Raw genomic sequence first — 14998 nt, forward strand, 5'->3', positions numbered from 1 at the left:
CTGGGCAGGGGAGCCCGGTGTGACGCGGAACCCAGCAGTGGCGCGCTCTGTGTGGGCAGGAGGACAGACGAGCTCAGCCTGTCTCAATCCATCAGCGCTGGAGTCGGCTCAGCAAACTGGCACCTCGGCTGATGTACGAGAGGGCTGCCGGATGACTAACGAGCAGACACACACTGATGCTGACACGCAGACAAGCATATACACAGGCATGGAGCAACAGATACACATATGCATATAAATACATTCATAAACTAGTAGAAAAGCCTGTGCAACAGTGGTTGTGTGTGTTCCAGAACCAAACACACATACGCACAACTGTTACTTCTCACTTCTTGCATACTTTCTGTCACTGTCACTCACACACACATACATGCAAGTACACACTCGCACTAAGAAAAATGCAATCTTCTCCTCACTCTTGCTCTTTCTTTCTCAAACTCTTCGACACACACACAGGCCTACAACCTACACACTTCCTGTGTGACCTGCTCGAATGTCACAGTATATTTGTCATTGCAGCCCCATCCAATCCCGCACCTTCTTACCAGTGAGCTCTGACTGACAGAGCCGACTGGTTCTGTGTTGAAACCGACATCAAAGCCGATCTGATCATACATCAGATCTCTCCGCTCTGACGCAGGCTCATTAGCTCCTTATTTTACACATTTGCAAGTGTATTTAACACAGGAAGATAGGGAAGAATATGTAGTGGGTGCGATGAAACCGAACACTCATGGGGATCTTTGCATGAGCTTTCCCGGTGCATTGGAAATACCCTGAGACACTGAGGTTTAAAAGTGCAGATAAGAAAAGTGTGTTTTGTGTAACTTCAAGAGGTGACGAGGGGTTTTCTGATGAGCCACTGTATGTTTGGACTGATCCACTGATTCATGTATTAATCACCAGTTTGAATGATAAATTATACATCCTCATGCCTCCAAATTGCTCTCCTTGCTCATTGCTGATGTGTTGAGCTTCAGACATCAACCATTAACTGCAAGGACGTTTAGGGAGGGAGGGATGTAGGGATGCTATTAGGTGCTTTTGAAAAATCAGGAGGTAGTAGACCATTAACTATTTAACTGTTAGCTATTCATTCATTTTCTGTAACTGCTTATTCCCGAAGGGTTGCAGGGGGCTGAAGCCTATCCCAGCTGACACTGGGCGAGAGGTGGGGTTCACCCTGGACAAGTCGCCAGTTCATTGCAGGGCTGACACATAGAGACAGACAACCACTCACACTCACATTCACACCTACAGGCAACTTAGAGTCACCAATTTACCTAGAATGCATGTCGTTGGACTGTGGGAGGAAGCTGGAGAACCCGGAGAGAACACAGAGACACAAGGAGACCATGCAAACTCTGCACAGAAAGACCCTGCCCCAGCCAGCTGGGGGATTCCAACTCAGGACTTTTTTGCTGTGAGGCAGCCGTGCTAACCACTGCACCACTATGCTGTTGGAAAATCAACAGTACGATTTTCAATCCTGTCAAAAATACAAATTAATCTAATACAGACAGGCTGTATTGAAGTGATGTATTGTAGTGTGCAGAGTGTGCCACCAGAGGTCAGTCTCTCTACTTGTGGACAAAGCAGCACAGCTTGGCTGAGAGACATGGTGTGTCACGGAAGAGGTGTGAAGTGCGTAGTGAGTCTACAGGTATTTTTATTTTTTGCTGTTTTTGGAAATTGGAAATTATTTATTCCAGTAATTTTAATGAGAATTGCGTGATGTTACACTGTTAACATTGTTGTTATCAGGCGATTAGCTTAGTGCCTCCTGTAAAAATTTGTATTTTAAAGGCTCATTATTTTGAATTTGTATTTCTCTGTCATGTGGCACAGTTTTAATCAGTGTTATTTAGAACATGCTGTCTCAGCCCTGGAACTCAACCATTTTCTGATGGTCCAGAAATGTTTTATTTAAATAAATTAATATCATAAAAGTGCAAAGACTTGTCACAGCCCAAGTACTGAATATTGCAGTGTCCTTGAATGCCTTTCAAAACAGTTTTTGCTCTCAATTGCATTGCCACATAATCATAACGCAGCTGAAGGTCCACTCTGATGGATTACCTCTGCCGGTAGAAAATGAGGACTTCGCCTGTGGCTGGTTTAGTGTCTTAACTCCTAAATATGGTCTTTGAGGTTGTATCAGAGGAAGAGAAAAATGTTTAATATGCAAACATTCTGATGTTGACTAAGTGAAGTTATACTTCTTATACGTTTGTCTACCATTGCATGTTTGCATATTTTGCATATCTCTGTCTGGATATGATGATTATTAGGGCCTTCTTCTTCCTCATGTCATATCAGATTATACAAGCGGATATTGCATTTCCTCCAGAACACATTTAAAAAAACAAACTTAAGATTTTGCCTCTGTTTTCTGAAGCATTCGTTTTGTTCTTGTCTTCATCTTCTCTTGCTTCCTCTCCCTCGATCCTTCCGTTTTGCCCTGGATGACATTATGCCAACTGGTGACCTGGACACCCAGACCTACACTGTGTCTCTGTGCTGTCTTACACTCTGCAGTGAAGAGATAAACCACACACACACACTGCCTTTATAGGGTACCCACTCTGTATCTATTCATGCAAACACCGGAACACACGATGACAGTGTTTATACACATACACACACATGCATCACTCCTTCTATTCATCCTATCTAATGGGTCCGAAGCATTTTCCAGCATTTTCCATTGAGTGCCAGCCAACATCCTCCTCCTTACCTGGAAGTAACTCTGAGCCTAAACACAGAGACTCTTTTATGTGCTCAGGTGTCTCAAATGTCGTCCTGTTCTCGGGAAACAAAGTGCAGTCTCTTCAGGACGCCTTTGATGTTCTTCAGGTCTGAGTGCGTTTTACTTTTTTTCCTCAGTGCACCTGCAGTTTGAATAATCTCTGCATGAGACAGCCTTTTCTGGTTTTCAGGTTATGAAAAAAAACAAAGTTGCCGTGAGACAGCGGAAACTTTTCACGTGATATACACCCCTCACCACCAAAAACACATGCCAAATTGCTATGGCTGGTTTGAATGGGTAGTGCAGCAATAATAATGGAGACAAACAAATATATTTTAAAAAAGGACAGTCGGATGTATGTGGATAATTGAAATATGGCCGGAACACCACAAAAAAGAGCAACAACAAGTCTGTCAGTGGTTTGATTAAACCTGGCTGGAACATGTCAAATAAACCAAACACAACACTGAAAATCTGGTTTTGGCCAAAGCGAACCAACTGAATATCCTGTAAATCAGACAAAGAATCAGCTGTCAACAGTGGCTTTAAAAAATTCTCCACAACCTCATGTTTCATCTTCTGTATTTAATGTGTGCTGAAAACAAGATATTTTTTAATGTTTTTTAATAAGCAGCCAGCTGACTGTATGTAATTACTGTGTGTGATTTCAAAAAGTGACTTTTAGACCAGACCTTAGCTACTCCTCTTTGAAAATACTTAGCAACACAAGAGATAAACCCTCCCAGCTCCTGGTAAGACGGAAAATATACTGACCTCCAAAATGCTGGAAGTGATTTAGTTGTCCCGAACATTAGTTATTACTGAAAAAAGTATTCACACCCCTTTTTTATGAAGTGAATAAATGAAAAACTGTTCAGTCTTCACCACAGATGGAGACTAACTAAACTAAACTAAAGATTTTTCCTGAGGTCTTTTCCAACCAGTAGTCATTAGTTAAATCAGACAGCCAACTAGTCGTCCCACATTTCTGATATAAATTCAATTGTTTAAATACATTTTTAAAAATGTGGCTGACTAAGACTCTCCTCGCTGAAGAATAGTTTAGTCGACTACTAAGGGGCAGCTCTATTATTAGCAACAATAGGCAGCAATTTGAGAGCATTTGCCAGACAGCAAACATGAACACCAACATAGGCCACTGTATGTCAAAACAGCCACAGCAGGGACACAGTCAGTAACAATCAACTATAAGAACTGCATAGAGATGAAGGGGAGAGACAGCACTTTGACACAGGTGGGATTTGTGGCCCAGGAATAGTTTATGCAGCGCAATGAGGACATTTCATACAGGGAACGACCATATATAATGCCATTTGTCTGTCTGTCACTGTTAACAGGCACTCCAGTCTGCAGTGTAGTTCATACACTCCACTGATAAACCAAAGAATTGTAGAGTAACATTAGCCTTCATGATAAAAGACAGCCTTTATATGACATTGGCACCTCTGTTTTATTTGCACACCCCCTCACTCCAGCATCCAAATGCATGTGATGTCATATAGCGACTTTTCAAGCAGACCTTGGTTACTCTCTATTGAAAAAAGTTGGCAACACTCGTAATGTAACTGCAATGTAATAGCTGGATCTCAAACTGCGATTCCTTACACTACAAAATAACATTCATTCTTAAGTAACCTTATTTAAAGCATGACATGTAAATTCTGCTGCTGGGAGGCTCCATCACATTGAAAGAATAACAAAAGATGGAGTCATGGGAGTTCGTCACTTTTGAACAACCACCAAAGCTAATGTTTAGTCACGTCCACCAACTTCCTCCTCTGACGTATCCTGTGTTTTCCTGGTAGTTAATGCAACTAGCAACTAGCTTGCAATGGCTAGCAAGAAACGCGACATTACCTTGAATAAATTATTGAGTTCTCTACATTTGAAGATTGTTGGAAACATCTGGGATAATGCAAGTCCAAAAGTCAACAAAATGTATAACGTACAGTATGTCTGGTGTTTTGAGACATTTTAATGTGGAAATGTTATACATTTTAAGCAAACTTAAGTGTTTGTTGGTATCTTCTAATGACACCGTTGACCATTTAAAACATGACTGATACAGGCATTTTCTGAAATGCAACCTCAGCGTTTATAGTCTAGTTTAGTTATGGTTATTGTGATGGAAAGATGGGGTTCAAAAAATGTTGTTTGCGGGAGACAAAATGCAAACTGCACTCTCCACTACCAAGGTCAGATACTTTGTACATTCAATCATTCACCCTGGGGTGGGAAATTAACTTTCTAAAATGTGAACATCTACCAGCCGCTGACAGATAAATGTTCAAATTCACCAGTGACTCAATAGTAAATCATTATTTTGTGTCTGAAATGTAACAGCCACCTTCATTTTATCATCATTTGGCTGGAAGCTGCTGCTGCTTTCCCAGCCAACCCTCGGGCCTCAGAGGTTTGTGGTGCCACAGCGCTGTCAGGCTCCTTCACCCTTTGCTACTGAGAGAGAACAGTTTATTATTCACACAAGCACAAGAGGACACTTGTCAGGAAAACTAAACATAGGTCATTTAAAGCATTTAGTGAGGACAGTCTGTCCTGCAATACTGAATCCTCCAATGTGAACACTACGTGGTTGTTCAGATAGAACTAAAGTGTCATTCCCTTCAAAGAGCCAACTGCAGCTGACAGTTAATGCATCACAGACTCTGCACCAGTCTGTGTGGTTAAAGGATAAAACTGGACTGAGGTTGATCATTGCAACAAAGTGTGTAACCGCCTTGTGGTAAATCATCTGGCTGGCTTGCTGTGCTACCTGTCGATAGACCAGAACGGCCTTGAGATCAATGGCTGACGCACTCGAACCATGCGACCGAATCAATCCCTCCCTCTCACACGCTCGCGCAGATTTCTGTAACTCATTCTCAGACACAAAAAAGCAGATACGCAGACACATAAACTACATCAACGCATGAACAAGGTGCATAGATAATCTTCACACTTGTGCTAAATGCAGAAAAGTTGAACAAACAGATTAAAAATTGGGTGAAACATTTCTCTCACGTGCACACAAAAACGCGCGGAAAGGAATCATCTTCTGAGTATAGCACATAATGCAGACTGTGGCTGGAACCCATTTCAGCAAATGTGATTAGCCCAACACACGCCATCTCATTAAGAGATTGAATCTTAATGCCAGCAGTGTTTCAGAGCACTATTTGGCAAGAGGCAAGCCCAGATGCTTATCAGTGTCTTGATTCATACTGCAGCCCATCAGCAGACATCAGCAGCACATCAGGGACTCCTATAGAGAGCATACAGAGCAGTGTACATAGATTTCAAATATATACACACACACACGCACTATCAAGCTGTTTTCTGACACGCTTTCACAGCATGGATCCGGACACACACAAACACACACAGCAGCATCTGTTCCAACATGACAGCGTATTAATTAAACGATCAAAGGAAACTTTTCTTTTATAAATCATGTACTTTCTTTTGTTTGTGTGTTCATCTCCTACCACGTGTGAATGTGTTTATGTGCAGCAGCACATGTGTAGCCAAGCGCGTACATTTGCACACAGTGTGTATTTTGTTGATATATGAGATGGGTGTGTGTGCTTCTGGTTAAAGTGTATATAGCTGTATAGCCTGTATCTGTCAGTGTATCAGCTTATGTCATTTGTGAGTGTGTGTGTAAATCCGCACGTGCCTGTGCCTAATGAATCTGTTTGTGTCTTTTTCATGTTCCTGTATTTATTTATGCCTTTTTATCTGCAAACAGATCTATATGTGCAAGTATGTAAGCAACTGTGCAAGCGTGTGTACATGTGTGTTAACCACTCCCTGCCACCTACCATTAACTCTCACAGCAGTGACTGATGGGGACTGACCACTAAAGAAATCCATTGTCTTAAATGTCACCTAACACACTGAAATAACAGCAAATCAATGCACAACATGAGGTCTGCAGTGCTATGATCACTGAAGCAGCTAACATCACATTATAGGGTTTAATCACTGTGGAGACATTGCAAAGGGGCTCAGCTTTCACTGACAAGCTTTCGTTTGCAGTCGAGATGGATTAAAACTATCCACATTAAAAGTTATGGCACAAGAGGTGTGACTAACTATGTCCCAATTAAATCTAAACTTCAAAGTTGTACTACAACCATGTATGAAAATTATTGAAAGAATTCAGCTGAATCTATTAAGATCAGTGACTTTATTTTCATATACGAGTTGCCAGAATGTTTCAAAGGTTTCTTCCCGCGACAGCAATCAGCAACTACTTAATGACTTGCGACAAATTCCAGAAATGAGAAAAGATCTATAAGCTCACTGGCATCAGAAATGACTGGCAATTAAAAAATCAACAAATTCTTGGACAGAATCAAGAATCAGATGGAGCGTTGGTTCCCAGCCTGCGGTCTGGGCCCCCTTTAGGCTGATGCAAGTAATCACAGGGGGTCCCCGAGACTGTTTCTGCTCTGAGCTCCAAATCAGATTTGTACATCTTGAATAAAATCACAATTTCAGGGTTCATACAGTTGATTTGAAGCACTTTTGAAGCATTTTTGAAGTTCATTTTCAAGGTTTTCCAGCACCTTACAGCTGGTAATAGACATATTTATATACAAAATGATATTTTCATTTCATAAGCAACCACAATCAAGATCAGTTAAGACCACAGATGTGGGGATGTCATTAAATTTCCTGTGTATTATCTTAATTTGTTAACATAATTGCTGTGACAGGATGCAAAACTTCCTGCTTCAAACGCTACCGATAACTTGACTCATTTCTAATTTGATTTTTTTTGTTTGTTTGTTACTGTTAATGTCTCATTTATTATTTTCTTTCTAAACCTGCCCAGTTACATGAACTCAAGATGTTCAGTTACGTTTGTATTTATTTTCTGCGGGCTTCTGTTAGTGTGTTTCTTTCAGTCGTGTTGTTATTGTTAATTGCAACAATCTTGTTGTTATTGTTAGTTTCGATTCTTCACATTCCCTCTTATTACAAATCATGTACAGTAAACCTTTCATTAAGATTGACCATCTTTCAAAGCATGCACGAGTGTTTTTGACTTCTGAATTGTGTTTTTCCCAACTTTATGGCAGACAGTGTTTTCTTGTCATATTTTCTTAGCTTAGCTTCCTCATCATAGTTAGCTGGCTAATCAACGACATTATTGTCCATCATGTTTTACTGTTGACATCATTATACTGGTAGACATCTCTGGATGCTAATATGGATAGATTTGTTAAAACAATATTTGCTAATATCAGTACCGCTCCCTCACTTGGGTTGAGAGAGCTAGAGATGTGAGAGCCCTTGGTCTTGACTCAATCTTTCCCTGCCTTGGTTCTGGCTTGGTCTCAACCCCTCAGAGTCTCGGTCTTGTCTCGATCTCGATGCGCTCTCACCTTTCTTGAATTGATCTTTTTTCAGTTGGCCTTGACTAAAACACTTGTTCACGCTGTCAGATCTAAATATCTCCCAAAACCAAAACCATTCATAAAAATAACTTTTTGGCAGCTGCTCCCAGTACATGACCTCATACAAGCAGATTTACACTTGTGTTGACTTGGCAGATTCCATTGAGATGCCCAAATTGCTTTGCTTCCATTGGATAAGAAAGAAATTGTTTGTTTTCTTATATGCCATAAAACAGTAGTGCTGGTAAATGAATGTATATGCTGTTGCAGTAGCTTGTTCTTTCCTGCTGTAAGTGGTCAAAAATTACTTAATAGACGGTCACACAACTTTCTTTTACATTATCCATTGCAAACATTAAAACCCACAGACTCATTTCAGCATACAGGACCTTTTGACAAATCAGTTTTGGTCTTAAAACAAAGTGGCTCTGACCCCCATTGTTTTTAATTGAAGCCAATTATCTTTCTACAAGATAAAAATGTAAATGATCACTAAAGTAGAGCACTTGGACACTATTACAGCAGTCCATTTAGACCCTGGAATAGGACCTTGGCCAAATACTGTTTGCTGTCTACTTTTGCAGATTGTTTTTGGCATAATGACATGACATGACACAAACGCACATAAAATTGTGAAATCTCTGAGTGCACAAGTGCAAGAACAATTGGAAAATCGCTGGAAAGTATGCAAATGTAAGTTCAACATACTTTTCTGTGATCAGCGAGGCAATCTGCGCTCATATAAAAATACCTCCGTTATCTGTAAATCACCAAGTCTAGACCAAGATGGCTGCAACAAAAGTGTCTTAACTCTTCTGATTAAGATGCCGTACGTTCACTGCGACTGTTGAAAATATTCTAAGGTGTCTCCACTGTCTTTACGCTTGCTGTCTTTACATCAAGTCAATTTTTAGGTAATTAAGGCAGCAAGAGATTATGTGAGGAAATCAGGGGAAAAAAACTTGTATGGTTAAAATGATTGATTGTTCTAATGTGGTGCTGAAAACAAAAGACTAAACCTCGGAGCCTGCATTCACTGCTGCTTGGGAGAACAATCTCATTCTGGTGTTGCATTTATTAGTACTGACTCTGAATCTGGGATATCTAAATGATTAACTTGTAAACAGGGAGCATCACAACTACTATCAAAATCACTAAGTATATTGTCTACACACAGGCTGTCTGGGTATTTGCTGAGTAATCATGTAAAATATGTGTACATTAAACTGCACTGAAATACATCCATCACTGCAAAACCGCTTAAATTAATTCATTGCAATAAGTTGTGAAAATTTGAGTTCCACTAACTTAAAAATGTTGAGTGCCAGACTCAAACTCATAATTTCTGACTAATATGAACTTTACTTTACGTCTTTTAGCTCTAATAACTTACTGCAATGAGAGGGGGGGAATGAAAATCTTGAGTTGCATTTACTAAAATTACTTGAGTTGCTGTAATTAATCATTTTAATCTAACTGCAATCAGAGAGACATGTTACAACTCCAAATATTCACGCTTTGATAACCTCCAACTTTTGAGTTTATGAGCTAAAAAAAAGTGTGGTAACAGATTGCCTCATTTTTTTGAGTACGGCTAACTTAATAAAGAGTAGTGAAATAAGTTGTAAAAACTTATGTTCTGCTAACTTAAAAATGTTTTCCCTTTTTTTCCGCTGAACCTTATTGTTGACTTACTCAGTTTTACAGTGTGCAGGAAATGCACATGTATGATTTCTGTCCGAATCCTTACAATGGATTTTTCTAAAAAAAACAGACACACTTTTCCCTCAAAGTGAGATTATTTTACAAATCTCACTGAGGTTTTTCTTTATCTCTCTTAAACGGTTCATTTAAGACTGAGCAGATGTAACAACTTAACCTCTGCGACCTCAGCTGTCCCGCCTGAGCAAATAAAACGTCAACATCCGGCTTCACAGTCCCTCCTCTGACAGCTCCACTTCCTCCTTCTCACAGCACTCCTCGTCCAACAAGGCTGCTGGAACAGGAGGGGATGTGGTGTTTCATCACTCCAACCATGCTGCAGCCAGCGGGCAAGCTGGCGCACATGCATATGTTATATGCATACAGTACATGCACGGATAGATATGTAGACAGTGAGAAAAGAAACAAAGTGAGTGCTCTGTTGAAATAACCACAGCTGTGTCCATGTGGAGCCTGCCCTTCCATGAAACACCAACTCCCTGTGTAATAGTCTGCAAAATCACCAAACACTGAGTCAGATAGCTTTTTCCTCTGAAATATCCTCAGTCACACAGGATATGATGTGTTTTGCTATGCCAGGTGTTTCAAATAAACAGAAAAAGATCCAAACATGAAAATCGACTGCTTTCGCGCCTGAGCGTACACAGAAAAGAGCGCCACAAACCCAAACACTGCTTGACTGACAGGTGAGCTCTTGGATGCGCGCCACAGAAACAGCACTGCAAAATATGAAAAGCATTAAAGGATCTTGGAGATTAAACAGTTTATACCAATGATCAAGCAACTATGACCACAAGATAATAACTGTTGTGGATAAATACAGCTTAATAAGTGTGTGTCAAGTTGACAAGCATGCTTGCAACACAAGCAGCACAACAACAACAAATCCTATTAGTTTAGACAGACATAAAGCAGGGAAACTCAGCCTGAATGTTAGCAATAATCTGCAAATTGCTTAATTGAAACTGCATGAAGACAGAGGAAACTGGATGTTGTTGTTTTTTTCAAAAAAGCTGAATTAAAATCAGAAATTTTGGCCATGAAGGAACTATTTCACACCAGAAGACCGAAGCTGTGGTCCACTGAAGGCTGTTTCAACTTAAGAACTGAAATATGTCAGCCTTAAAAAGAGTCCCTCCAGGACTTTTCCCAGACACTCTGTTTCCAGAGCAGTGATGGAAGACTTAGCGTCAGCACGGGAGTAGCAGTTAATGTTACATTCACCCTTTTCAGCTGACAGCTTGCTGACATTCTCTAAGAGCCCCAAATCTGTTGGAGCTTCCAGTGTTACGTAGAGATTAGGAAGAGATTGGGTCTGATATAGAAGCCTGTCTGATTTATTGATTCCATGTGCACCTTTTGCAGTTAGATGACTAATAATACATGGGTGTGTATTGTAAATTTCAAAATACCTGCACACACACACACACCTGTATCCATCTTTAAAGTCATTAAATTCTAACTGTTTCAGGCGCTGTGTGTCTGGAGCGACAGGTGATCACTTTCAGAAAAAAAAACTGTAAAACCTGGCACATAATAATTAGGGCACGACCAATAATGGATTTTTGGAGCTGATACCTTTTTTATTTAGATTAATTATTAATTAGAGAGTAAAAAGATTCTGATATCAATATATCAGCTGATATTCTTTATATAGAATATAGAATTTATACATAAAATCATTTTGTGCAAAGATTCTTGAAAGGCAGTTAAGACTTGTCACAAAGATATGTAATGGAGGATATTTTTTCATAAACCTTATTGTCCAAAATCATATCAGAGCACTCAAACAGTAAGCTCTCAGTGGTATTTTTTAATAATTACAAATAAACAACGCAAATAGAGCAAAATATATGAATGCATTAAACTTGAGTTGAGAAAAGGGATCAAAGAAACATAAAATGGTGCCCATAAAGCTAAGAACATATATGTCAATACCGATATAGACTGATATAGCTGTGATAGGCCAACATCAGGCCAATAATATTAGTTGACCAATAGATCAGTCAGGTTATAACACTGATGCAGTGATAAATCAATCAACAGGTGAATGAAATCCAGTCAATGATGCTGACAGCCAGAACATATTTGACCACCAACATCATAAAAGTTATGCACATAGAGAAACTGTGTTTATGTTTCCATATATCTGTGCATCATGATCCTGTGTTTGTAGATGCAGGTGAGAATAATGATTAAAAAAAAAAATAATAATAATAACATGCATCACAAGCTCACACAACTTGCAACAGTTTGATACCATGATGTGTGTGTTTGCGCCATGACCCCAGCTGGTCATCTCCAGCTGAACAACAACTAAATTCTGTTATTTTATCAAAAACCATTGGCAGGTTTTCACTTCATTCTCGCTAAAATCAAATATTCATTATTCTTAATACTTGTCCTTTCACTTCAGCCTTAAAAAGGTGGGGAAGGTGTTTTTCCATTGACAGGAATGAACAGAAAACAAAGATTTTAAGTGTCTCTATAATGGCCAAAAGTCATGAGTACTCACACAAAGGCGTGGTAGACGAAAGCCCACTCCCTCGGTCTCTCCAACACGTTGTAGAGGTAATTCTGGAGGCGCCGGTACCGCGCGTTCCTGCGGCCGCTCTGCGCGCTGTAGGTCAGCGGCTTCCCCAGCAGGCTGAGCCGGGCGCCCTGCTTTCTCTCCGCTCCCGCCGCACCTGCAGTGGCGGGAGACAGGAGACCGTCCCCAACCCGCGCCGCGTTATTCATGGTCCTCTGCCCAGACTCCACATCTTTGAGTGGGTAGTCCTGCACCCGGCGTCCTGTCGAGGTCTTCAGCCAGAGCCCTGACCCGCCACTCTCGTCTCCAGTGTGACTTCTCGGCATGGCATCACCAGCGCAGCGCGCTGGGTGACCGGCAGACATTCACATGTAGCCAAGAAGTGCTCTTTGCACCAGAGGGTGTTTGGATACTTTGACTTTCACTTTTCACTAAATAAAACAAAGCAGTCAGTGAAGAGTTAAATATCTAATCTGCTCTCAACTTGTCATCCTGTGGCTGTTTGAGCAGATTCACACACCGGTTTGGACACTTTGGCCATCTGCGCGAAGCTGGAGAAGAGTTGGGTTATGAAGGAGTGGATCCATCGAGACATTTGGCGGGGGGAGGGCTCTCTCCCACCCTCCCACACACTCCAACTCACTCTCACTCGCCGTCTTGTCTCTTTCTGTCAAAGTGTGTGTGGAGCCTGCCGGTGCCGCTGCCCCAAGGCATGGCTCTCTTTTTACGCACGGACAGAGAGAGGGACGCAGCACGGGCTGCCCCACCAGAATCCCTGGATTAACGGGTGAACCCGACAGTCGTGGTGTTTGTCTATTGTTTTCAATTTAAGTAATATAATTTATTTAAAGAAACGTGAAAAGACACGAATGTGCCGATGACGCAAGTTTTACGCAGGCGAGGAAACTGCCTGATGACCACGATCACGTTGGTTGATCGTTTAGATTTGTTTGTTTCAGAAAATATCAACACCAATACGATGCATTAATCTGCACCCAAACAATTCTGTTTTCAAACACTTCTAGACAGAAAGAAAGTATCTAATTTTACGTGTTAAGTCGGTTTTTAAGAGGGAACTGGACATGAAGTTGCTGGTTTTCCCCTAATTTTTTGAACTTAAGCTTTATCACTGAGTTGGTTGAATACTCAAAAGCAGCGCTTCGAGATGAGCTAATATTCAAAGAATCAGACTTTACAATGAGTTGTAGCAGCTTCAGCAGCTGGGGAGACGGTGGCCACGGTCCGCTCGGTCTCAATCTAACTCCGCCCAGAACCGAACACGCTTTCTGATCACACTGTTAACAGCTGCGTCACTCTCCTCCTTACTGACCGACCATGTGACCCATGGAGAACCAGCCTTCTTTTCTTTTCTTTTCTTTTCTTTTATGCCTGCATTTTCAACCTTTTATTAAATACCAACCAAACATCCCGCTGTCCAATTGACATGTGAATAAATAAGCATTAATTTCCTTGTATTTCTTGGTAAAGTGCGTTTTGAAAGTGTGACTTGTATTTTTTTTTATCACTTCTTGGATTGATTTCTTTTACTGTACAACTGATCAATAGCCTCAGTAATTTTGCTATTATGTTCAGTCCTTCTAATGGACTCACTAAAGAACTGAAATGCTAAAAAAATGATATTATTTCCGTTCTTCATGTTTCATACCCTGGACTTAAAAGTAGTTTTTTCAGAGAAGTTTACTTTTCGTTGGATTTGAACTTTTCACACTTGGATTTCATCCATCCAAAGCTCGTGATGATGTCAGCAATATGACGACATCGCGTGCATCACGGCACTACATTACAAAGAACACAGTCTAGTGAACTTTTTTTTTTTTTTTTTGACTAAGACATGTTTTGGGTTTTTTTCCTGTTGTGGTCAAAGCTTGACCTCTAGTGGTCAAACATGCGAATCAACAAGAAATCAACAAGAGGACAGGGGTTTTGATCGAGATTTATCAAGTTATGTTCAGATTTAATTTCGTAATAGATATTATTTATTAAATAGGCCTAGTGCATGAGGATTATGTTCTCATACTACTCTATACACTGGCCTGTAGGACTTTTCTATAGTATTCAGAGTTATTTCCACTTATATTGTTTGTTTACTCCTAACCATGCTGTTCTTTCTTTCTTTCCTTCTTTCTTTCTTTTACTGTACTGTTACTCGTGGGTTAAGTTAAAAAAAAAATATCCATCTACAGTGGTACATATATGACATGTAGGATTGTAGGATTGTTTAGTAAATTGTATCCTGTCATGCACTGAATCCATATGATTCTTATGGGACTTTCTGCTGAACAGAACTGATACATTTCTAATACTAATGGAGCTCAGATTATATTTTATTTGGTTTCATAAAATAAATGGTCTCTGCACATTTGTGTCTTCATATTTGTCTGAAATGCATCCACTTGTTGCCTATTGTATGGCAATCTTATTTTGTATCAGTCACACACGGTCACATTTTTTTCTATAACTTTATTGCTGAACTGATATACAAACAGGGAAACAGTGCCATCAAGTGGTCACATTATAAAACAACAATATATTGATAGAGAGATAATGGTT

General features: G+C 40.2%; 1 protein-coding gene across 2 annotated transcripts in view; it reads right to left on the reverse strand.

The window, feature by feature from the left end:
- The window catches only part of kcnq5a (potassium voltage-gated channel, KQT-like subfamily, member 5a), a 130178-nt gene extending 116538 nt beyond the window's left edge, over positions 1-13640 (reverse strand). For both annotated transcript variants that reach the window (XM_084736019.1, XM_084736018.1), the window contains exon 1: positions 12413-13640. In XM_084736019.1, the coding sequence (XP_084592145.1) occupies positions 12413-12792 (380 nt within the window). In that variant the 5' untranslated portion in view covers positions 12793-13640. The remainder of the gene's footprint in view (positions 1-12412) is intronic.
- Positions 13641-14998: the final 1358 nt, after the last annotated feature.

Source organism: Lutjanus erythropterus, chromosome 14, assembly GCF_056507025.1.
Source record: "Lutjanus erythropterus isolate fLutEry1 chromosome 14, fLutEry1.hap2, whole genome shotgun sequence".
Taxonomy (NCBI): Eukaryota; Metazoa; Chordata; class Actinopteri; order Lutjaniformes; family Lutjanidae; genus Lutjanus; species Lutjanus erythropterus.